Here is a 23,710-nt window from a genome sequence, read left to right as displayed (position 1 = left end):
GGATAAATTCACATGTAATCTGGCAACAAGTGACTTGTGCTGGCCTGGTCACTGTGTGCGTATGCTGCTGTGGGAAACCTTTGAAACCTTCCTTGGTGCTGCATTACAGACAGCTGTTCTTAATGTAGAGTAGAATTCTATTGAAGGGACATACATTTTTTTGGTGATTACCAACAAAATGGACAGAAAAGCATGTGAGAACTGCTGAATTCTGCTCCTTGGTGTCACTGCACAGCTGCCGCCGCCGCCGCTGCCTCCTCCTCCTCCTCCTCCTCCTCCTCCTCCTCCTCCTCCTCTTCCTCTCCATGACTCAATCACAATTTATTCTAACATGCTTTAGAAAGACAAGTTCCATGATTGTAATGGCTAATCTTGGTTGACTAGATCTGGAATCAACTAAAAGTCAAGCTGCTGGTTATTCCTATGAGAGATTTTCTTGATTGGCTCATTTGAGATAGGAAGACCAATGCCATTTTAGTGGACATAGGGGAAGGAAAACAGCCTGCTTGCTCTCACTCTCACTGGCAAGTCCATATATTCTGTTGAAGCATTCCTTTGGTAGTATTAAAACCCAATTCTTTAGGATTCCTAAATAGACTAAAGACTAGCAGCTCTCTATGAATGCTCTGAGACTCTATTACCAAATAGGGATAGCTGATACATCTAGTTTTTCGGCCTTTCCACTGGGAGACAGCCATTGTTGGACTAGCAGCACTCTGGCCTATAAGTCATTCTACTAAATCCTCTTAATATACATCCATATTCATTCATTCATTCATTCATTCATTCATTCATTCATTCATTCATTTTGCCTCCCTCCCTCCCTCCCTCCCTCCCTCCCTCCCTCCCTCAAGAATTCTAATACAATGACTATTCTTGGGATTTAAGCCTACAGGAAGATTTGGGAAATTCAATAGCTGTTAATTCTTGTCTTTGAACAGGTCTGTGGGTGAGGCCTCCATCAGGCTTTGTTGTTGCCACCTTTTAAATTTTATGTGTATGTGTGTTTTCACAGCATCTTTGTATGTGCACTACATGCCTGCCTGGTACCCAAGTAAACCAAAAGGGGGCACTGGATCCCCTGGAACTGGAGTTATAGCTGTGAACCACCAGAGGGTTTGGAAATGAACTCAGGTCCTCTCCAAGAGCAAGAAATGCTTTTAACTGCTGAAGCCATCTCTCTCGAGACAACCTCAGTGAGCCCTTCTTCCCTTTTCTTTTGAAACACTCATTCCCTTCCCTATTATATGTATATATGGGCACATGTATGTCAAGGCACAAATGTGGGAGTCAGAGGACAACTTGCTAGAATTGAAACGCTCCCTCTTTCTGGGGATGGAATTCAGGTTGTCAGGTTCGGCAGCAAGTGCCTCTCTTTACCTGTTTAGCCACCTGGTTAGCTCTTTCATAATGTTTTTCCTTTAAAAGCTCCCTAAATTTCTGAGTGTAAGTCTTGTATAACCTCTGCTGGCTTCAATTATGGGTAGTGCAGTGATGTGGGTACTATGGTAAATGCTATCTGCTTCATCCTTTACTATTTGTCCTCTTTTCCTTTTTTGGAGGGAACCTAGGACCTCAAACAGCTAAGTAGGTCCCCTACCAATGAGACTAATCCCCAGCCCATACATGCTGGATCTATTTAAACTACAATTTTGGACTACTGGTGGTGTAGAGAAAAACAAGTTAACTTTAACTTTTATACTGACCCCCACACAACTAGCCCTTGTGATGTTCTTTCACATTTACTCTGCAGACAGAAGACTTTACAAAATAGTTTTATTCCCTCCTGTCAACTTGTTTAAGCCTTCAGTTTCTTTTTTCTGTGTTGGCTAAGAATTACAGCTGGAGGCTGAGCAATTTGGAAAGACCTCTATTTTATACATTCTTCTTCCTTTCCCAGGTAGGGAACTGTTACTTATAAAATTTAATTTTGTCCTATCTCTTTGTATTAGTCTAGGTTCTCTAGAGGAACAGAATTAATTTTGTGTGTGTGTGCGCGCATGTTATTTATTAGAGTGACTTACAGGCTGTGGTCCAGCTAGTTCAACAATGGCTGTCTATCGATTGATGTAAAGTCCAAGAATCCAGTGCAGTCCACAAGGCTGGGCATCTCAGCCAGTTTTCTGTTTATGTCAGAATCCCAAAGACGTGGGCTCTAATACTAGTGAAGGAATGGACTTGACGGTGAGAGTGAGGGCAAACAGGCAAAGAGAGAGCTTCCTTCTTCCATGATCTTTATGTAGGCTGCCACCAGAGGGTGGGAGAGATTAAAAGAGGATCTTTTCACTTTAAATAATTTAATTAAGAAAACAACCTGTCAGAGCTGTATCCATACACTTACTTGGGTTTTAGCTAATTCTGTATTAACTACAACTGGTAGTCAAACTTACAACCAAGAACAGCCATCCCATTCTTAAGAGTATGCCAGTTTACCAGTTGGTTGGTTGGTTCTTCACTGGTCAATATTCAAGTTCTATTTGGTTTTTGTTTTGTTTCTATTACAAATGTCTTATAAACATTTGTCTTGGCTGGTCTCAAAATCACTTGAGATCTGCTTGCCTCTACCTCCTGAATGATTGGATTAAAAAATCATGTGCCATAACTCTCAGCAATACTGTAGTCCTTTTTTCTTGTCTGTCATTTCTGTTTTTCTTTTGGAGCTTTTTAAAGACAACTTCACTTTGTACATCAGGCTGGTCTTGAATTCACATTCCAGGTGTACATCACCATGTCTGGCTATTTCAAGTACAGCATTACAAATAGTGTGCATAAATAAATGTACATTCAAACTTTTTAATATCACCTAATACAGTGGTTCTCAACCTCTATGCTGTGACCTCTTTAAGGGGTTAAATGACCCTTCACAGGATATTAGATATCCTGCATATCAGATATATATTACTATTTATAACAATGGCAAAATTAGTTATGAAGTAGCAACAAAAATAATTTTATGGTTGGAGGTCACCACAACGTGAGGGATTGTATTAAAGAGCTGTAGCATTAGGGAAGTTGAGAAGCAATCTATATAATGTGTTGTAACTTATTTTGATTAGATTTTTGTTAAGAGGTAAGGTCTCAAGCTAGCCTAGGCTGACCTGCAAGTCACTATGTAGCCCAGGTTGGTCTTGAACTCACAGTGATGCTTCTCTCAGCCTCCTGAGTGCTGGGAACATATATTTAAGACACTGCATCTGGGCACAATTTTTCTTTGTATTTATGGTTACTGACATATGACTGTGTTTACCATCTTCTTTCCTTTATAAAGGATTTATTTTTATTATTTACAAGTAAGTGTGTATGTGGAGGCCACAGGAGTTGCATCTATTGGAATTGTAGTCACAGAAGGCTTGATCAGCACCTTGTGGATGTGGAGAATTGGAGCTGCAGTCCTGGAGAAGGATCACTTGATTCTTTTTTGATCGTTGAGCCATCTTTCCAGACTCATTTGTCTTTTTCTCAAATATCTACTTCTTTTTACTTATGTGTAGGTCTATGTGTCTGTGTCAGGGTATACACATATGAGTACAGGTTCCCAAAGAGTGGAGAAGAGGACATTAGACCCCTGGGTCTGTAGTTACAGCCAGTTATGAGATACTGACATGAATGCTCAGAGTTGTACCTATGTCTTTGTGCTGCACACAGGTGGCTAGAGTCAGAAGCAGCAGATTTGGAGAGCAGTCAGGTTCTGAAGTGAGGCTGCTGATTCAGGCCCACCAGGAGAATCACCACTCTCAACTGCTCTTTGAACACATGGACACTGAAAGAACTTAGTGAAGATGAATTGTGTACACAAGAGTGGGGGTATGGCTGGAACGAGGTGGGATAGGGTGGGACTGTTTGCTATTTGGCTTGTTACTGACAATTATCCAGGGTGACCAAAATGTCACGGGAGTGTCACAAGAATAGGCAAACTAGATAAGCTTTGCAAACAGGAACCCACCAATGTCCTGACATGCAGGCCTTATATTACCTTTTGAAATACTCCACCTCCCGCTCAGTCTCATCCATATCCACACTGTCCAGGTCGATGTCTTTAGGCAGAAAAACATCATCTGTAAAGTGAAGGGAAGGAGACACCTCGCATTATCAGAGTGGCCATCTCACCAGAATAAATACAAAGAGTAAGACAAGATTCTGCAAAAGGCCAGGAGGGTAGACTACGTAGAGCTACTCACTCATGTGCTCAACAAAACCATTACTACTTCAAGGTCCCATCAACAAGACCTGCTGGAGAGAACCCTAACTCAGAACTTGAGTCTTTCACATCAGAAGTGCAGTCCTGCTTTACTATCCAGGACACCAGAGGGCCACAAGTTGAGGGACATTTTACTTAATGGAATCTCAGCCCAGTCTGAGAATTTCAACTTTTCTTCCCTGTTGTGCCAGGTCTGACTGACTTCCCTAAGTCTGGCTCTAAGTATGCAGTATCAAGGAAAATGTAAAGGTAGAGAGAACTTACAATTCTTTGTTAAAAAATGAACCTTAGTCTCCCAAATAATCATCACACTAGTTCTATCAAGGGACATTTCCACAGTGGTATAATCAGGGCACATTTTACCTTCCTAACAGCAGCTGCCATTGTGGCAACATGCATGACAAGAGTACCAAGGACTGAGAGCGTCCATTCTGAAAAGCAACAAAGTCCAGGAGAGAGCCTCAGGGTGTCTGAACTCAGAAAGAAGGAAAGACAAGTTTCAGAGGAAAGCTAGCCGAAGAGTCACAGAAAGTTCTATATACCTGCACAGGGCTGCACTCCAGACCAAACCCTACCTTTGAAGATTCTAGTAGTAGAAATAAAAAGCAAAGAAATAAGATTGTTTGGTAGTAAACCCGTTATTCTAGCCATTACAGCCTGGGTTACAGAAAACCTATCTTGGGGAGAGGGGAGAAAAACAAAACAAAACAAAACAAAACAAAAAAACCCCAAGAAAACAGGGCCACTGCCGAGCTCTGACCATCTCAGTTGGATTCCCAGCACACATGCAGCAGAAGAGAAGCAAATCCGGTGGGTTACCTACTGATCTCCACTCCTGCACTGCAGCGTGCCTCTGTATCCACACAACAAATAAATGAATGTAAAAGGAATAATAATAAAGGATCAAAAGGAAAGACAAACATACACACTAATCAAGAAGTCTATAAATCTGGTCCTGTCAGGGGAAGGCAAAATTGTGATTGCAAGTGTGTGAAGAGAGCAGCTCAGCAGCCTTTTCAGTCTCAGAGCAGGGGCAGTCATAACTGCACACATACACTGAGCACAACAGTGCAGGTAGTAATACTACAGTGTCTATCATATACTTTCCTCATCAGAATTAGCAGTCTCAGGCTCAGAGTCTAGCTTAGTTTAGCATAGTGTTTGCCCAGCATGCATGAAACTCTGGGGTCAATCAGCAGTACTACATAGAAACTGCACATGGTGATACATCCCTGTAATCCCAAGACTTAGGAGGTGTAGGCAGAAGGATGAGAAGTTCAAAGTCATTGTAAGATACATAGAAAGTTGGAGGTCTGCCTGGGCTACAAGAGACGATATCTCAAAAATATAAAATAAATGGGTATTTATAAAACTTTAGTGTAAGAGGCCATATTTAATACTGAGGACAGTTTTTCCACAGCATATTAAAATGCAAATATAACTTAAGAACTTTAAATCTACTGGAGCGGATACATTTACTGCCAATGAGCAAGGATATAGCAGATGAGAGGGGACATGCTGAGGCTATGTTCCACTCACTTATCAGAGGGCTGGGACACTTACAAGAAGGCCTGTCCTAAGCATTAGCTAAAGATGCTATACTCTGAAAAAGCAGAAGCAAGGGAAAATGAGCAAGATGAAGAGAAGGAAGGGGAATAGCAAAGTAGAAAGAGTGGAATTGGCTCACTGGCAGCTACAGAGGATGAAGTATGGTGAATGCCTTGAAGCAAAATAAGGCAGGATGCAAGAGGAGATGACAGCAACTAGGCACCTGGACACTGAAGTAGTAGTAAGTCTAAAGCAAGCTACCAACAGTTGGGATATAGTTTGATCCCACAAACCCACACTGGGGCTTACCTCCTTATCTAAGTGCTAGAAGCTGGGGCCTAGAGGGCAGAGCCTCACGAATGACTCACAGGAGTCAGCTCAATCTTTAGAGGCCCCATTTGATTTCTATAGAGTACATGTTCTGGGGGCTGGAGAGATGGCTCTTGGTGCCTTTCCAAGAGATGCCAGTCAAACCAGAATCCATGTGAAGCAGCTCACAGCTGCCTGTAACTCTCACTTCCGGGCATCAAGGCACTCTCTTTTGGCCTCTGCTGATATCAGCAGACAGATAGACAGACAGAAAGATACACATACACACACACCAAAACAAACAAACAAACACACACACACACACACACAAAGAGCCAGACGTGGTGGCTCACACCTTTAATTCCAGCACTTGGGAGGCAAAGGCAGGCAGATTTCTGAGTTCGAGGCCAGCCTGGTCTACAGACTGAGTTCCAGGACAGTCAGGCCTACACAGAGAAACCCTGTCTCGAAAAACAAAAACAAAACAAAAACAACAACAAAAAAACCCAAAACCAAAACCAAAAAACCACGAATAACAAAAAAGGAATGTATGTTCTAGAGTGGGCCATTATCCCACCTTCCTAAGAACACACCTGGTTTTCTTGGGACTTTTCTGCTCTCCCTGGAAGTAGCACAAGGCCTACAACAGATAAGTGCTGTTGGATCTTGCACTTCTCAGTCTCTAGAACTGTGAGAGAAACTAAATCTCTTTTTATCAAGTTTGTTCCAGGTGTTTATTATAGCAACAGAAAAAAATTAAGACATACGTATGTGTTCAAAACCTCAAGTTTTCCTAAGTACCAAATATGTTTAGAAATAAAAGCGTTGAACAAAATACCACAAAGAAAAAACCAATACATACAAGACACTCAAAGTAATTACAAGATAGTGATAACACTGAGGCCAACTATAAAGTTACTATCACAATGTGAATGGCTTTAACTCACCAAAGAAAACCTTGCTTTTTTTCCTCTGACTCCCAATCCTGACAGGGCCCCATTATATATTCTGTGCTAACCTTGGAGTTATGTGGTAGTGCATCCTGTAATTCTAGTTACTCAGGAGGGTAGGCAGGCAGGAGGACTGCTAACCTGGACAACGGTTTTATCCATCCCGTTCCACCCTCCCCCACACCACCCCCACCAAAAAAGTGGAGATGCATCTTAGTGACAGAAAAAGTAATTTATGTATCACAAATAACATAAGGCAGACATACATCTGTACCTTAAGTTCACATGAGACCTTCACAAAAGCTGATACACGATAGTTAGGACTGCAGGGGTCCCACAAAAGTCAAGAGGCTATTGGAAGAATTCCCTAGTGGGGACTCTAGGGAAGAAGCTAAGTCACTGGGGGCCATTCTTGAAGGAAGAGTGGCAATTTACCCCCACCCCCATCTCTCTTGCCTCCCAGTCATTTGAAGGTGAACTGATTTCTTCTGTCATTACGTGCTGCTTCACCAAAAGCCCCAAAGCAATGGGGCTGACTAGAGGCTAAAATCTTAAGAACTGAGAGCAAAATATGCCTTCCCTCTTTAGAAGTTGATTATCTCAAGTATTCTGTTCTAATAGTAGAAAGCTGTTTGTTAGGTTATAAGTGGAGAGATCTGAACATTTCCAGAGAAAGAAATGCCCAAACACTCTAACCAGGATGGGGGGTGGGGATGGGGTGACCTAAAAATGAGCAACAATAGGCCCACCCACCTAGAAACTCAAGCTGTAAATATGCTACCTGGCAAAAGGAAGAAAAAACATGCACACAGAAAGCCAACAACATGGAAACCACAACATTTCTAAACAACCTGGTTGAACAATCACCTGTCAGACCACAGTGCCCAACATGGCGACACAAGCATGTGCTCCCAGAACCCGGGAGGAGGTGCAGCAGAGCTAGAAGCCAGCTGGGTAACACACTACGTGGGTAGCGGCTTGAGCTACTTTGTCTCAAAGGAGTCTTTGGGATACAATTAAAGTAATGATACCAACTGATGGAAAATCCCAAGTGTCAAACACTTTTATCAATAAAAGTGGAAGAGGGATGAAAACAAACGAAATTTCTTTTTCTTATTTTTTTTGAGACAGTTCTTCCATGTAACCATGGCTGTCCATGAACTCACAAATGTATGGTTCTGGAGTGGTGGGATTAAAAGCAAGTGCCACCACACCTGGTCCCAAATTAAATTTCTAAATTAAAAAGTTAAACAATGAATAGCAAGGTAAAAAACTACAAAACAGAAAAAAATCACATGAAAAGAAATAAAGGTAAGAGCAGAAAACTAAAAAGGAAAAAGGGGAAAAGGGAAAATCTGAGTTACACCACCACCACCACCACCACCACCACCAACAAACCCTAACGAAGGGCACAGATGATTAACTTACACAAAATCAAAACACAGAGTGAGAAATGTCAAGCAGAAAACAAATGTAAGTGACGGTCACATGTCAGGGCCACAGAGGAGTGCATTTTCAGCCTTGGCAATACAGTATGAACCACAAAAAAAGCCTGTCCTAAAAAAGCACTCATACGTGTATATACTTTGCAGACAATGTATACAAAGTTTGGAACTTTAGCTGAAAAGGAAAACTTACTAAAGGAAAGTAGTCTTCCAAAATTCACTACATTACCTGAAGAAATATTATAAAATTTCAATGGAAACAGACAGAATGCTTTCAAACTTCCAAAGCCTTGACAGTTTCAATACAGCCTGAAGGTGTTCCAGAACTGAATATGAGGATACTGAAAATGCACTCTAATTTCTTTTATGAAGATTATTGATTGACACCCCCATTCTGCCCTGTGCAAATACAGTGAATTAAAATGGCAGCAAAAAGGAAAGTTACAAACCTATGAATATCAAGATAATAACAACAAGTAGAACCTCAACCAAAGAATATAATTGCCACAAGGTAAATGATAATTATTACAGGAATTTAAGGTTGATTTAATGTTGGCAAACTAAAACAATAACATTATTGTAAATAGTTCTGAGGAGAAAAAACCACCCACAAAAACCCCACCTTGATAAAATTCAACACCTATTCCTCATAAAGACATTTAAGAATGTCAAGAGTCGCTGGCTCCCATCCTAGCATTAGGTGGGATGGTGAGACCTTAGCCCTAGAGCCAGCATCTCAGTTAACAGGGAAACACTACAACCATTTCTAGCAGAGTAAGATTCAGTAAGAGAAAACAACTAGAGGTACAAGCCTTGGGAGAGAGTCTGTGTGTTGTGGTGCACACCTTTAATCCCAGTGCTGGGGAGGCAGAGGCAGGCAGATCCCTGTGAATTCCAGGCCAGACTGGTCTACACAGTGAATTCCAGGCCAGACTGGTCTACACAGTGAACTCCAGGGTAGTCAGAATATGAAACCTTGTCTCAATAACAAACAACAACCCATCCCTCCCCTAACCCCCCCAAAACAAACAACAACAACAACAACAACAAAAAACCCAAACAGACAAAACCCCCAAAGGCTGGAGAGACAGCTTAGTGATTAGAAGCACTGGCTGCTCTTCCAGAGGACCCAGACTTGATTCCCAGCACCCACAGAGCAGCTCATCATCATCTGTAACGCTAGTTCCAAGGGAACCTAACATTCTTCTGGCCTCCGCGGGTACCAAGCACACATATAGACAAAATGCCCATAAACACAAAAAATTAAAATCAAGCTGAGCATGGTCACATATGACTTTAATCCCAGCACTCAGGAGGAGGGGAGGCACAGGCAGGTAAATCTGAGGACAGCTAAAGAAAAGGACTCAAACTAGTAAAATATAGAGAAAAAAAGGGGTTGGGGAGATAACACTGTAACCGAAATGAGTTCTGGGATTAAACACATGAACCCATACTACCAGCATTTGGCTGAAATTCAGAAAATCTTAAGGATATATTCCACTAAATTGGAAAATGCAAAAGAAATGAATGGACTACTAGATATATACATGCCAAGACTAAAGAAATAATTCAAATAGATCTAAAACCAACCATAAGATTGAAACAGTAGTAAAGTTCCCCACATTAGAAAGATTCCAGAAATAGATGGATTCATACAGAATTCTATCCAGATTTCAAAGAACCAATGCCAATACTATTTTAATTATTCCATAAAATAGAAAAAGAAGGCTTTTAAACACTTCTGAGTCTAGTTTCCCCTTGATACTAAATATAACAACAACAATAAAAGAAACTTATAAGCCAGGTAGGGTGACATACACCTTTAGTTCCAACGTAGAGGTAGGTGATCAGAGTTTAAGGTCAGCTTGGTCTACAGAGTGAGTTCTAAGACAGCCAGGGCTACACAAACAATCTCAAAAATAAACAAACAAAAACCAAGAAACAAAATCAAACAAATCAAAAGAAACAACTTTTCTTTTAAGGGGTGTGACTGGTAATAGTTAGTAGGTAGAGGACTTGCCTCCCAGGTTCAATCCCTACTTCTGTAAAAAATGGGAATGGTAGCACACATCTGTAATCTTAGGACTTAGGAGGTGGAAGCAGGAGGATCAGAAGTGCAAGGTCACCCTAAGTTCCACAAAGGAAGTTGGATGCCTGTCACAAAACCAACCAACCAACCAACCAACCAACCAAAACCAGCAGCAACATGAGAGACACAGAGAGAAGGTGTGTTTGTATGTATGTGTGTGTGTAGGGGAAAAGCACATTAGCCATCCGTGTCTACAGACATATGACAGACATAACTTCTCCAGTAAACTCCTGTGACGGACAAGACTTGAACAATGAAGCAATTTAGTAAAATAAAAGATGTGAAGTTAGCACACACAAAAAGTTTCATATAACCAACCAGTGAGGCTGCGTTGTCTACTAGGAATGAATGTGATTTTTTTCTTTAAAAAAAGATTTATGGGTATGAGTACACTGTAGCTATCTTCAGACACACCAGAAGAGGGCGTCAGATTCCATTCCAGATGGTTGTGAGCTACCATGCGGTTGCTGGGAATTGAACTCAGGACCTCTGGAAAAGCAGTCAGTGTTAGCATTCTGTCTAAACTCGACCCCACAGTTACCTGGCAATAGCCAGGTAGGCCTGATCCACTATAAAAGGGGCTACTTGTCCCTTCCTCCCTCTCTTCCTCTTCCTCTTCCCATTCCCTTCCCCTACCCCTCTTCTCCACATGCTCATGGTCATGGCTGGCCTCTACTTCTCTCCCTCTCCCCCCCTCCCTGCCTTCTCCTAACCCTCCTCTCTTAACTCCCCTCCCCATGCCCGGAATAAACTCTATTCTATACTATACTGTCCTGTGGCTGGTCCCTCAGGGGAAAGGGATGCCTTGTTATAGGCCCAATGAGACACCCCTCTCCCCCCATACATCACCACACTCCTATAGAATATATATCTCTCCGTACCATATGACGTGTTTATAAAAACATAAAGGGGGAAAAATATGTTCTATGGGGGTGTGGTGAGGTATGGGGGCAGGGGGTGTCTCAGCAGGCCCATGCAGAGGCATCCCTTCCCTCTGAGGGACCAGCCACACTATGGTATAGTATAGAAGAATAGAGTTTATTCAGGGCATGGGGAGGGGAGTTAAGAGGGTAGTAGAGGCAGAGAAAAGCAGGGAGACAGAGTAGACAAGTAGAGGCCGCCATGCCATGAGCTCAAGGAGAGAGGGGGTAAGGGAAAAGCAGGAGAGAAACAAGAGACCAGGGGGGGGGGAAGCAGCCCTTTTTATAGGTCTACCTGGCTGTTGCCAGGTAACTGTGGGGAGAAGCATACCTGGCTGTTGCCAGGTAACTGTGGGGGTGGGGTTTAGACAGAATGCTAACAGTCAGTGCTCTTAACCACTGAGCCATCTCTCCAGCCCAATAAATGTGATTTGAGTAATGTATTTTAAGAGTCAGATTTTAAAATGTAAAATATATATATAGTAATAATTTAATAAAACATATTAAAATAGTATTATAACATGTAATTAATATAAAATGTACTGTGGTAAAGGATGAAGCTCAGGGATACAGTGCCTTTTGGATCTGCATAGGCCTTGGGCTTCAACTCCAGCACTGGAAATTAAATACACTGAGAGACTTCATCCATTTTAAAAGTAAGTTATACACTTCATAGTGCCTACATCTCAACTCACTGTAAGTTATACAGAAGAGCAGCCAAATACTAAGAACAAAAACTAAGAGATAAGAGAAGCACCTATAAAACCTATAAATGGGAGACTTAAAAATAACAGTTCAGAGCAGGGAACACAGAAAAGAACACAGACCCAGACCCAGACCCAGGGCATATGAAAACCTGCTGCAGAAGAGCAGCACTATAGACCACAGGGCAGGAAGAGCTTCCTCATAAATTTTTCAAGACAACTGTGTAAGCATTTGGGAAAAGAGAAAAATAAACCCACATTTCATCTCATACCCAAGAATAAACCCCAAACATGTTTAAGATCTACATGAGGGAAGGAAGAAGAAACTACACAAACACTAGAGAGAAATTTTGTATTCCTCCCTAACCCTGGTGTCAGAATAAGGCTAACAATTATCAAACTCCAAAGGCAGTTGACAATGTAAGACTTACAATGTAAGATTGGTAAAATGACTACATAAAAGCAAACAAGAAAACTTCCAAATGGCTGAAAAACCCAGTAAACCAAGTTCATAGGAAACTTACGAACCAGGAGAAAATTTTGGCAGCACTGAACAGAGGTGAAAAACTCGTATTCCTAATTTATAAAAATTTCTTAAAAACCAAATAACAAAATTCTAGTTAAAAACAAAAATAAAAAAAACAAACAAAACAAAAAGGTCTGTGTTGGATAATTTTACATCAGCTTGATATAGGCTAGAGTCATTTTTGGAAGAGGGAATCTCATTGAGAAAATGATCCCATCAGACTGGCCTATGGGTAAGCCTGTAGTGCACTTTCTTGATTGCTTATTGTTGTGGGAGGGTCAAGTTCACTGCATGGGTGGTGCTACCTTTGGGATGGTGGTCTTGGATACGGTAAGAAAGCAAGTTCAATAAGCCATGAGGAGTAAGCCAGTAAGCAGCATGTCACCTTTATGTACAAAACAGGAAGTTCATACTTCTACAGAGTATAAGACAAAAACCTCTGCAACTACTTCAAGAATGTTCTAGACCTGTGTAAGTCACTATTGGAAGAAGTTCTTACTAATCAAGGATGTCTGAGAACACAAGTCATGCACTGGATAGCATGGGAACTCACTGTGACACAGACATCGAAACTTACTAATTGTAAGATAGGAACAATCAACAGAAACAGATGAACATAACCTCACCCAAAGATGACCCAGGATAGGAGGGATGTTACAGCAGCCACTTTCCTTACCCTCTCCAGTTCTGTACCTATGTTTTCAACTAACCACAAGTCAAATAAAAAAAAAAATTGTGTACTTCTTTTTGTCTAAAATTATTTCAAGATAATAATATAGCAGCTACAATATTATTGTTGGAAAAGTCACAGATGAGCAACATCCCGCCTGCAGGGGCCTGTAGAGAACTCACACACACAGACCACACCAGCCAAGGCTGGGAACAGTTCCCTCGTGATCTTTATTTACCAATTGAACTGCTGGTTCTGTCTCCTTTCTTCTTTTTATTTTTCTTATTCTTGCCCTTGGGCTGAGGAGAACTGGCCAGAATCAGCCTGCCATTCTGCAGGAGCTGGCTGGGGGAGGGTGGCTCAGGAGTGACAGTGGTCAGCTTCTCCTCTTTGATGTGGCTCAGCTGCTTTTTGTTGTTGTTGTTGCTGTTGGTTTTCCTCTCCTCCCTCTTCTGCTCTGTGAGAAGAGCAAGGTCAACTACTTTTGGTTTCAACTCTGGCTGGGCCCGGGGTTTGAGCTGTACCTCTGTGGTTTTGGGAGGCTCTGTGGGCTTCCTGGCTGGTTCATTGCTGGTCTTGCTGGTTTGCTTTAACTTTTGCTTGCTATTTCCCTCCTTGTGATGATGCATCATGTCCAAGAGAAATGCAAGAGGCTCGTGCTGCTTCCCATTGACTTCCTTAGGTAGCAGAAGCTTGGAGTCTCTGGGGTCCACAGGGTCTGTAGCATCCCCGTTGGCTCCAGGCCCTGGCCTGGGCTCTGAGTGGTTCATGTGTCTGGAAGGGGAGTGAGAGGAGGTTTCTGGTTCTTCGGTTTGCTCTAATGAGCCATTGTGGATGTTTTCAGAGATAGAGATAGACTCCGTTGCTGCCTGGAAATTTCTAGCAAGCATGTCCAGCTTGGAACAGTCTTTACTTGGCCGATCCTTTTTCTTCTTTTTTGCAGCTCTTAACTTCTGAAGCTCCTGAAGCCGCTGAAATTCCTCCTTGAAACGCTGTTCCTCGTCCTCCTCTTCTTCGTCCTCCTCTTCTTCCCTCTGCTTTTGCTCCTCCTGATGATGCAGATGCTCCCGTGCCCTGGCCTCAGCTTCTAGGCGTGCCTTCTCTTCCAGCTGCCAATAACAAAAGAGAAGATGGCTTTAGACCATGGTAAGAACTCCAAAACTTGACAGAGCTGCTAAGATGGCTCAGCAGGTAAAGGCATTTGCCACCAAGCCTGGTGAGTTGAATCTGATCCCCCAAGAACCACATGGTGAAGAATCATCCCATCAACATTCACCTATGACTTACACACAAGTTATGATGGCCTCCCCTCCCCACATATATAAATGTAATTTAAAAAATTACTCCAAAACTCGAGATGTCAATCATATATTGAAAAATGAACTTTGAAAGAGGCAGTAACAATTAAAAACTTAAACATACCTACCTGTAATTATTTCACCCAAAAGAACTGTTAAATCTCATCTACCTACCAAAGCATATGCTTACTTTACTGGGAACAAGGTGGCTAGCCTCTGACCAAGAAGTAGGTACCAGGAGTAGTCAGACCAGCAGTTGTGCTGTGCGTGCAGCACCCATAGACCTGACCATCTCTCTATATAGATGGCAAGGAATCAGCTTTCTGATTGCATGAGCTCCTGACAGACTTAGCTGTCCAGGTGAGGGCTGAACCTGAAACAAGGACCTGCGTAAGTAAGACACAAACAAAATGTGTCCAAAAATTTGAAAGTCCCTTCCCACACTATCAGACAAAAGTCTCAATACATGTTGAACTACACAAGAGCAAAGGGCTTCCAGAAATATTCAGTTTCACTTTGCCAAGTGGCCCCAATGTATTTCTGCTTTCCAACCTGATGGAAAGAAGTTTCACCAAGTGAAGATTTCATTGTAGGAATGATTCTAGACCACAGAGCAGATCCTTTCATGGCCCCAAACCTAAGCAAATAGATGTCTACTTCTCATGACGTGCTATGAAAAGCCCTGTCAAGTTTCTGGGGAGTGAAAATTGCTCTCAGAAGTTTACACCAAGGACACTGCCTAACCTTATCCTTTCTAATGTTGATGCTAAGAGCTGTCCTTCAAGTAGATGGGCCGTGGTCAGGACAAGCATGTGGGAAGTCTGTCTTGGGAAGAGGCTTGCAGGCACCATGGGTTAGAACTCTATCTTCTATCAAAGGCCACCTCTCAGCTTCTAAACTTCAGAGTCCCATGTACTCTGCATCACAAAATCTCTTCCTTCTATCTCTTTGGAAGAAAGGTTCCTGCAAAAGTGTATGTAAGCTCTGCTGTTCCACTGGCCAGGCAGAGCAGGCTGCATGAAAGTCTATTACAAACTTAATACTTTGGGAGAAGACAAAGTGGTACAGCTGCTAGCTGAGGCCTTCTGAGGCAGACAGGCGCCTAGAGTACCAGGTCAGGCATGTCAAGCAGCCCTAGCTTCATATCTGTGTGCCCTGGCAGGGAGGGCTGTCACTTACCTTCCTCTGCTTGTGCCTTGCTCGTTTGGCTGCCCGACTACTACTAACTGGCTTGGCCTCTGAGCTGTTTATAAACTGTAACAAATCCTCCACTCTCCGATGGTCAACTACACCTTCCCGTTCTGAGATCTGCTCCATTTTCTTGGGTTGTTCTTCCTTCCTCTTAGTCAGTCGTAAACGAAGTTTTTCCCTCATTTCTGCATAATTTCTACTTGTTGGTGCAGCTGGAGGCTAAGGTAAAAAATATAAATAAATTAGGCCTCAAGTTTAACAACTCTGAATATAACAAATTTCAGAATATATCTCTAAAATTACCTGTTTTTCAAAAAAATTACTTAAATATTTAATATATGCTTAAAACTTAATATATATCTTCAGACTGATTATAATAATTAATATATGCTTATATATAATCATTTTGAAAGAAAAATTAAACAAATAACTTGAATGGCAAGAAAAAAGAAAGCCTAATTATTACTATATAACCTAAAAAATGAGATTTATTAACTATCTTCCAATTGGTATACATTTGTGAAAAATCTAGCAAAATGGATTTTTAAAACTGAAAAGCAATACACATATTTATATGTATATTTTTATTTAGTACAGTGGGTTTATCTTCCCTACCAACAGAGCTGGGGACCAAACCAAGGATTTTACATTGGCCAGGCAAATATTCTATAACTGAGTTAAATCCCTAACGATTATTTTTTGATGTTGATAGATCTCTACTGTATTCTCCTCAGTAATCTTTACTTTCCTTTTCAGTGTTAAAAGGGGAACAAAAGGGAGAACACCTGGTTCTCATTCCTACTGCCACATTCCTTACTATTAAAAAAATCACACACATATTTAAGGAAATGGAGACAGAACAAAGCAAATGAAGCAAAACACCTATATGGCCCTTCACTTTTTATTTATCCTTCCTAGGGACCATGGACAACCTTGGGTTGCATAAATACAGTTCCTGCTCTAGAGAGTTGTTGAAGCATATAGTCTAACGGTATCTTTTGTTTTCATCCAACAAGAGGGGTCACACTATTCACACAAACTGCATTAGATAAACTATGGTGAGATTTAGTTAATAACCTACTTCATTGACTATTTACAAATCTCATAAACAAATACAAAGTTGCAGCAGTAACAGGTAGGTGGCTCAGTTCTGTAATCTCAGCACTGAGGAGCACAAAGCATAAGACCAGCCTGGCCACAAAACTAGTTCGAGGTCAGCCTAAAATATGAAGAAAATATCACAAAAATCAGAAATAAACCACCATCAACAACAAAAATACAGTGATAATAGAAAAGCTGTAGTGATGAAATTCTGTTTCTTTAAGTATACATGGAAGCACCTATAAAGCTCATACATTTAAACTGTTCATATTCATCCATTATCCTCTCACTCTCCTTATAACTTCCTCTGCACCCTTTATTCCCAGGAAGTACCGGTCCAATTCTAACAACCCACTAGGGGGCTGGAGAGATGGCTTAGCTGTTAAGAGCACTGACTGTTCTTGAGAGGACCTAGGCTCAATTCCCAGCATCTCTATGGCAGCTCACAGTTGTCTGTAACTCCAAGATCTGACACTCTCATACAGATACACATTGAAGGTGAAACACCAATACACATAAAATAAAAATAAATCATGAGCCGGACGTGGTGGCGCACGCCTTTAATCCCAGCACTCGGGAGGCAGAGGCAGGCGGATTTCTGAGTTCGAGGCCAGCCTGGTCTACAGAGTGAGTTCCAGGACAGCCAGGGCTATACAGAGAAACCCTGTCTCAAAAAACCAAAAAACCAAAAAAATAAAAAATAAAAAAATCAATCAATCAATCAATCATTAAAAATCAAAGCAACAGCAACAAAAACAACCCATTAAGGAGATAGCTCAGTGGTTAAGAGCACATACTACTCTTCGAGAGGACCCACAATCATCTCACAATCATCTGTAACTCCAGTTCCAGGACATCAGCCACCTTTAGTAACCACAGGTACTTGAACATACTCACAATATAGATACTCACACCTACATATAATTCAAAATAACAAAAAATATATTTACCACACAATTCTTGCCAAAGACTTAGCAAGTCATACAACTGTCAGGTCATAATACACTTACCCCGCCATGTCCAAAGAACTCACAGTAGCAGCAGTCACAGTACTTGCCCTCCTTCTGATTGGTGGAAGTTGAGGTGCTGGAGCTGTGCTCGGAGCAGCTATCCTCATCTGCACTCTCATCCCCATCATCCTGCTGCGGGTCATAGACACCATTCTCGCAGCGGTGCCCTTCACAGTCAGGGTCACTGCAAAACCACATACAGCTCATTAGCAAGAAGCCACACTGAAGGCACTAATTATTCCTCATATCCACCCGCTGTTCTGATCATTTTTCAGACCAAGGCAGCAAAAAGAGCTCATGGCTCTGGAGTCAGAGAATCATGTGCCATCAGCCAAGAATACAGTGACTGGGCTCTTGCCGACATGTGTTCAGTAGTCATAGCACACCTACAGTGCCACTGAATGGACACAGGACTCTTCTGATTTCCTTGAGACCACTGGTTCCAGGATGGGGATTACAAAGGACATGTTTCTAACAGGCAAGTTCAAAGGTAACAGAAATGATCTTTTATAAAAAAAAAAAAAATCACTGTGTGTGGTATTAGTTTTAGTATGTACATCTTGGAAATTTTCTGTAGATTCTACCCAATGTATAGCAGATACAACTTAAAAAAAAAATAACAAGCAAGGCACACCACACCCTTAATGCCACCAGTGGAGATAGTCAGCATCCCTGACCCTGGTCTTGGCAGTCGGGCCATTGTTCTTTCCTCTGAAGAACTAGAGGCTGAGAGTGAGACTGGAGCCTCTCCAACTTCACGGCCTTGGCCTCTGTTGGTGAGGTCTCTTTCTTCTGTACTGGACTTGTTACCTGCCTGGACCCAGAGCACAGTCTGTAGCTATGTTAGTGCAGCATGGCTCCCAACCCTCCGCTCAGGAACCTGGGTTCTGTGGCTCACCTGCAGACACTGGGAGGGGCACTTATGGAGCCATCTGTTGTGGAGGGCGGGGGTGCCACAGGGGTAGGACAGAAGCTCTTTCGTGTATCCACGAACCCAGGGGCTGTGGTTGCAGTTTTAGGGAATGATGGGGTAGCAAGGTTTGGAAGGTGAGGTGTAGAGGCTGGAGAGAGCGCAGAAGGAGACAAGGCTGGGAGGGGGGCTAGGCCTGTGGGGCTGTTCCTTGGTGCAGCAGGTGCTGAATGTCTGTGATCCTCTTTGTTGAGGCCATGAAAAACATCACCTACATGTAGAGATACAAGAGAGAGACTGCCATTAGCTGAAGAAAACAAACATTTTTGTTCCCTTTAATTACTTTTCCCCCCACTTTCTTTTTTGGGGGGAGGGGTGGTTGGGGGTGTTCAGACCTGGAGAACCTCTGAAGGAATAATACAAAGAAGGCCACATTTACTTTGTTTTCTACACACACTAGATCTAGCCCTGCCATCTAGAGTAAGCTGTGCTCTAGCTTGAGCTCTTGAGACTGGAGAGTTTTTTAAATAACCTGTGCTTTTTCCACTGTGCACACCAGCGTTCACAGGCCTGGAGCTCCAATTCCAAATGTAATCTGAATCTAAGATCCTAACTCTACCAAGGTCATCCCAGCTTCTCGACTAACCCAGCTGCTGCTCTGCTTTTCCTTTCTCAAGGCAGACAATTCTAAAGAGGCCAGCTGTCCACCAGTGTGGTTATCTTACCACAGCTGGGTGAACCATTTCAGACTGGAATATCATAAAATTAAGCTAGATGAAGATTTATGCCCTTTGTTCCATTTGAAATCTGCCAGGTTTATGGCTCCCAGCTTCTTCCTGAGGGGTTCACATAGTTACCCCATAATGGATCAGCCTCCATGGAAATGTTATTTGCTAAACCAATATCCAGTGTTCTTAACATCCCTTGAAGGACCCGAGATGGAGCTCAATAATAGCATGTCTGTGAAGCAAGTGTGAAGATCTGGCTGATGCACTCTTGCGGGTGCAATGTGTTCTCTCTCTCTCTCTCTCTCTCTCTCTCTCTCTCTCTCTCTCTCTCTCNAACCAATATCCAGTGTTCTTAACATCCCTTGAAGGACCCGAGATGGAGCTCAATAATAGCATGTCTGTGAAGCAAGTGTGAAGATCTGGCTGATGAACTCTTGCGGGTGCAATGTGTTCTCTCTCACACACACACACTCTCTCTCTCACACACACACACACACACACACACACACACACAGATTGGGGGGGTATATCTATTTAGTACTACAGTACAAGCCTTGGAAGGCTAAAGCAAGAGGATTGCTATGGTTTGAGGCCAGCCTAGACTTAACATAGAGAGACCCTATCTCATCTCCCACCCCCAAACAAAAAAACAGTCCTTTGATGAAATCATGTAGGAGATGGGCCTGTGGGCATGTCTATAGAGGATTATTCTGATTTTTTGTTTGTTTGTTTGTTTGAGACAAATTCTGTGTAGTCCTGGCTGTCCTGGAACTCAACTTTGTAGACCAGGCTGGCCTGGAACTCAGATATCCGCCTGCCTCTGCCTCCCGAGTGCTGGGATTAAAGGCATGTGCCACCATGCCTGGCTTATTCTGATTATTTAATTTATTGTGAGAGGCCTATCTTCACTGTGAGGGAACAGCTTTCTGGATGGTGAACCTGGACTGTATCCTCTGAGGACACTGAACTGAGCTTCTGCGTACGCTCACCGCTTGCTCTCTGCTTCCTGTTTATGGATGCAATGGGACCAGCTGCTCCACTCATTTCCCTGGCAGATTGGAACCTCTTCTTTCTTAGGTTGCTTTTTCAGGGTATTTTGTCACAACAAGAGGAAAAGTAACAAAAATAGTCCCTGATTAGGCTGACTTCTATCAGCCAATGGACTGCTGATGGAAGCACAGTAACTGTTTCTCTACTCAATCTATGCTTCTGTAAAGAGGAGTTTGTCAATGGTAGGAGCCTCTGAACATTTCTAGGGATTCCTCCCAGTAAGGAGAACAATCATGATTCTTTCTGATGTTCAAATTGCCTCAACTTTGGTTGATGAGGTACCAACTGGCTTCCATGTCCTGAGGCATTTGTCCCAAGTCTCTATAAACTTTTCCTTGCTTTGAGGTCTCTTCTAATTATCAATAAGTGATTAGTGTTAGGAGCTAGCAGGCTAGTCTTACTGATTTGCACAGATTCTCTTTTGCTTAGCAGTAGCTATGCCCAGAAAGCAATGATCTATGCCTATCACAGAAGACAGGCTGGACACAAGACATAGACGGAGCTCAGCAACTCTAATCAAGGGTATTTATTTTGATGGCAACAGAAATTCCAATTAGAATCCACAGGGTATGTTCTTGAGTACAAGCACCTTCAGGGGTTTGTCCATTTCCATCTCTAGAAAGGCTGAAGAGTAGAACATGGGTGGTGTTACAAGTGAGAGCTGTAAGGCTCTCAGGGTTCTTACCTAAGGAAGGCGGCCTTCTGGACGACACCTTGAACTGACTGCTGCTAGACTGCACTGTGGTGGCTGTGCATGACACAGAGGATGTGGCTGAGGAGGTGGCCATGGCAACTGTGTTTGCCATGGCAACTTCATTTGCTTCCATAAAAGCATCTTGGAAATTATACAAACACTTCTTTTTTGCAGCATTTTTCTTTTCTTTGATATCTGAAACTGCGGGAGCCTCATTGCTGGGTGGAGGTGGAAGGGCTTCAGGTCTTGTTTCTGAAAGCACTGGCCCTAATATATCATTTCCTTTGGAGAAGAATGGGAAAATTAAAGCTTCTAAGAGAAACAGCACTTAACAAAACCCACTAAAGAACATACTAACACTGGGGCTGCTACTAAAACCAGAACTTCTCTGGGATGATGCTTTTATTCTATAGAAGGTTTATTGAGCACCTATTATGTGCCAATTCCTGTGCTAGGTGCTTTTCAGTATCACTAAATGCCTTGAAATCAGATCTTGAGGTTGGAAATACTATTCCCATCCTAAAGATGAAGAAACTGAGGCTCAGAAAGGCTAAGCAACTTGTCTAAGGTCACACAGCTAGAAATGCCTTCAAGCATAGATCAGGAATATCAGGACTAGTTCTGTTCTGAGAATATTAAAGGTTGGGCTGGAGTAACTGACCAGGGGCTCTGGCCATCTAAAGACAGTAAGGTGTGGGTATCAGCCCTTCCCAGATGCCTCTGGATCTAAGATTGAAGTAACAGCCGAGCCTCAGCAACTGAGGCAACTGGGGAGAAGGTGCTTGTTAGAGGGGAGAGAATCCTTTAGGGTCAATACAGAAATCAGCAAATAGGAACCTGAGTCACAGCATTCAGGTGGATGTGTGAATAGCTCCCTGCCTCCAAGCACTGAGCTGAGGTTTGGTAGTAACCATTATTTGAGAACTACAGGCCAGACACAGACCCTGGAGACTAGATCCTCTGTGGCTGGGCAGCACCATGTGGCTCACTGTGCTGGCAGGTAGCATAGAGCCAGTGTTAACTCTGTTAATCAATGCAGCAGACCCATCAGAACAGATGTGGAAGGGTGGGTAGGATGCCAGGCCCCAGGGCCTCCCACTGGGTAATGCAAGGATGACCATCTTACTTGGCTCAGGATATTTAAAACCTTAAGAAAGTTTTAATGAATTCCTTACCAGAAATTGTATCTGGCAAGAAAGTGCCAGGATTCCAGTTCTTATCATTCATCATTTCTGATTCCCAAAGACTTATAAATTTAGAACTATTCCAGTCTGGAGTGTTCCCAAAACAGCTCGGGTAAATATGATCTTGAAGAGATGCATTGAATGCCTGAGGCTTATTTGTGTGACTCTGAACAGGTGCTGGCGGTAAAGCCTACAAAAAAAAAGTTCTAATCACATATCAAAATTAATATTCTGTATACCTGTGTAGTTCAACTACAGACAGACAAACTGTGATGAAACCATGAGGGGTATGCTTCCCACAAGCTGATGGCCATGGGGAGCACATCTCACAAATGCTGGAGTGGAGGTTTACTTAAGAAGGCTACACATGTAGGTCAACCTTTAACCAAAAGTTTCCTGATGCCTTCAGACAACTCAGTCAATTCTAACATTCCTGTCTAGTCACACTTTAATGTAGTTCATACACATAAGAGATGTTCTGTGGCTTGGTCTCCTTAGAGACTGTGCTGATCAACACTGTCAAATCAGTTATAAGTACTGATACCAATGGAAAGGTCTTTAACCCTCAACTCTTAGAGCTGTGCAAACAAAAGCACAGATCTCAAGAGCTAGGAAGATTCTGGTTGTGCTCTGAAACTGGGGTGCTGACTTACTCCTGTTTCCAGGGAGTAAGTCATTCCAATCTCATCAGCAGACTGGCCTGGCCCTGAGAGGCCAGGGAAAGGGAGCAGGATACAGTCAGTGGGCCAGTCAGCAATGCATATTTATTGAGTGCCAAGTTGCTGGCAGCTCCCTGCACTCACCTGGGTTCCCTAGAGCCCTCCCTGCTTGATACCTAATGAAGTCCTGGAAGGGCTGTGTCATCCACACAGCTGCACTGCCATGCTGGCCTCTATATTGGGATTTGGCCTTCATACCAACCAGTCCTTTCCTCACAGCAGCCCAAGTGATCTGATCTTTACTTAGAATGCTGAGAAAGCTTTCTGCTACTTTTCAGATAAAAATCGAAGTCCTTCCATGCCCCATGACATCCTAGGGAAATAACGACCACCTCTTCCTGCTCAGAAAGCTTAGGCACACAAACCTTTTTGGTTTCCACCTTTCCAACCTCTTTTCCTTTCTCACTTGCTCACCTGTGTCTAAGCTCTGGAACCTCTTCTTGTACACTCATTCCCAAGCCTCAGC

General features: G+C 42.6%; 1 protein-coding gene across 4 annotated transcripts in view; it reads right to left on the bottom strand.

Moving 5' to 3' along the window:
* The window catches only part of Fam193a (family with sequence similarity 193 member A), a 122,046-nt gene that overhangs the window by 6,712 nt on the left and 91,624 nt on the right, over positions 1–23,710 (bottom strand). For all 4 annotated transcript variants that reach the window (XM_021210542.2, XM_021210541.2, XM_029545517.1 and 1 more), the window contains 7 exons: positions 22,517–22,715; positions 21,333–21,623; positions 18,858–19,140; positions 17,960–18,143; positions 15,837–16,067; positions 13,598–14,468; positions 3,974–4,055 (listed from right to left, as the gene is read on the bottom strand). In XM_021210542.2, the coding sequence (XP_021066201.1) occupies positions 3,974–4,055; positions 13,598–14,468; positions 15,837–16,067; positions 17,960–18,143; positions 18,858–19,140; positions 21,333–21,623; positions 22,517–22,715 (2,141 nt within the window). The remainder of the gene's footprint in view (positions 1–3,973; positions 4,056–13,597; positions 14,469–15,836; positions 16,068–17,959; positions 18,144–18,857; positions 19,141–21,332; positions 21,624–22,516; positions 22,716–23,710) is intronic.

Source organism: Mus pahari, chromosome 13, assembly GCF_900095145.1.
Source record: "Mus pahari chromosome 13, PAHARI_EIJ_v1.1, whole genome shotgun sequence".
Taxonomy (NCBI): Eukaryota; Metazoa; Chordata; class Mammalia; order Rodentia; family Muridae; genus Mus; species Mus pahari.
The sequence above is the reverse complement of the archived record's forward strand: the minus strand, read 5'-3'. Positions and strand labels throughout refer to the sequence as shown.